Source organism: Scylla paramamosain, chromosome 6, assembly GCF_035594125.1.
Source record: "Scylla paramamosain isolate STU-SP2022 chromosome 6, ASM3559412v1, whole genome shotgun sequence".
Lineage (NCBI taxonomy): Eukaryota > Metazoa > Arthropoda > Malacostraca > Decapoda > Portunidae > Scylla > Scylla paramamosain.
Window position 1 is genome coordinate 115,001 of NC_087156.1, and position 2,205 is coordinate 117,205.

General features: G+C 39.3%; 1 protein-coding gene across 1 annotated transcript in view; it reads right to left on the reverse strand.

Annotated features, from left to right (window-relative positions):
• The window catches only part of LOC135101682 (serine proteinase stubble-like), a 58,270-nt gene extending 57,862 nt beyond the window's left edge, over positions 1-408 (reverse strand). The window contains exons 1-2 of the mRNA XM_064006007.1: positions 404-408; positions 1-7 (exon numbers count right to left, since the gene is read on the reverse strand). The exon at positions 1-7 is cut by the window's left edge and continues 154 nt beyond it. Of these exons, the coding sequence (XP_063862077.1) occupies positions 1-7; positions 404-408 (12 nt within the window). The remainder of the gene's footprint in view (positions 8-403) is intronic.
• Between the last annotated feature and the right edge of the window lie 1,797 nt (positions 409-2,205).

Below are 2,205 nucleotides of genomic sequence, written 5' to 3' on the forward strand. Positions count from 1 at the left end.
GGCAGATCTTCAGATGAGACAATCCGGGGTGGCAGATCTTCAGGTGATCCCATACTTTTAATGAAGTAAACTTTTTTTCTGCATTTTATATCCACTCAGTTTTTTAATGCATTCATGTTGTTAGGTTAGGTTAGGTTAGGTAAGGCTAACCTAACCTAACCTAACCTAACCAAGTGAGAGAGTCTGGGGTGGCGGATCTTCAGGTGAGACAATCTGGGGTGGCGGATCTTCAGGTGATCCGGAAATAATTGTGGTATTACATGTGAAGATGTTAATTGATGTCTCTGTTGCTTTTTGGCAATTAGTTTGATTAATTCTGAGCTTAAAAACAAACAAAAAACCAACTCCAATCAAAATTCTGCGTTTCCCGAGGCCATGACACCATATTTGCCTCGGAACAGACCCCATTCGCGAAGCGCCACGACTGGCCAAGCCCTTAAGCCTTTCCCTCCCACCGGCCAATCAGAATTCACCTTATTTAACCCTTCATATCGACTGTAATTATTCATTTTATCAGTTATTCTTTGTGTGTGTGTGTGTGTGTGTGTGTGTGTGTGTGTGTGTGTGTGTGTGTCTGTTTCACTCATATAAAGTATAAGAATACAAGCTTATTTAATTATTTATCAATTAATTAATTTGAAAATAATGTTGAATATTTATTTATTTATTTATCTATTTAATTTCCGTCAGTGTGCCTTGAATTAAGCCAAGCCAGGCCAAAATCATTGTTATATTACAATTACACAATATATTCCAGTAAAAACTTACCATCTAATTGATAAAACAAAAAAAGTAACAATAATAATCCATATTTTTATAAGTTAAACTAAATATTACAATGAAAACCGTGTACTTGTCACATCAATAAAGTCAATAATGCTGTACTTGGGTCCTCTCTCTCTCTCTCTCTCTCTCTCTCTCTCTCTCTCTCTCTCTCTCTCTCTCTCTCTCTCTCAGTGTATTTGTGAGATATATAACCACCCAGCCAGCCAGGGACCACAACACGTCACTAGTGGTGTACTGGGGTCTCTCTCTCTCTCTCTCTCTCTCTCTCTCTCTCTCTCTCTCTCTCTCTCTCTCTCTCTCTCTCTCTCAGTGTATTTGTGAGATATATGAAATAATGAGTGCAATGGTTGGCTTCACTAATGCACAGCTGGCAACTAACACCACACAGACAGCCAGGGACCACAACACGTCACTAGTGGTGCACTGGGGTCCTCTCTCTCTCTCTCTCTCTCTCTCTCTCTCTCTCTCTCTCTCTCTGTGTGTGTGTGTGTGTGTGTGTGTGTGTGTGTGTGTGTGTGTCTCCTTCTCTCTTTCAGCTAGGCAAGGATCGCAATTCCCCTGTATCAAACAAACAAACAAACAGACAAACAAACAAGGAAATTAAGATGAAATAACTGATACAGGAATGGCAAACATATCTAACGTACCCAAACGAACGCCATATGGAAAAAATAACACCAACAATGAACAAACAACTCGAAAATAATATAAAAATCCGCTAATTTGACCCAAACATCCCCTGCCCTTATCACCCTCTCAGTTTCCTTATTTCCCGGCCTTCTACACCTTATTTCCCTTACCTTGACTATTCCAGGGGCAGGAAATAGTTAATTCCTCTTATTTCCGTCCCTCTTCGTGGCCTATTATACCGGGAATCTTTACATTTCAATTCCTAACACCACATCCACAGCGGCTTTCGATCCTCCATCTTGGTCTTGGTCTGGGTCCTTGCTTACATCGGCCTCGCATATAAACCTATAAAATTATCGTACTCAGCTGGGTTTTAGTTCAATAAATGCCTACATTGATATTTCCTCTTCCTTATTATATTTATAGGAACTGCAATAAAGATGAGAGGCAGTAAATAAGACCTACAGCGAGAAATTTAAAATATATTCTGTTAGGGGCATTAGTTCAAGATGCCATTGCCTAAAAGGAAAGCAAATCTGATGAATTAAGATTGTGGGGGAGAACAGAATAGCAATAATGTTTCTGAACGCACAAAATATACAGCAATAGAGGCTTTGCAATTATATACAGGGAAAGGACCGCGTTAACAGAAAGGCCACAGGAATTAGCCAGGTTTCTCCTGTTAAGAATGCAGAAATCTTGCTTATCTGCCACTAAAACACTATAAAAACACCTTTAAAACCTATGTCAGTTTTAATAGAGGCACAGAAGTGTAATTCTTTATTTAAA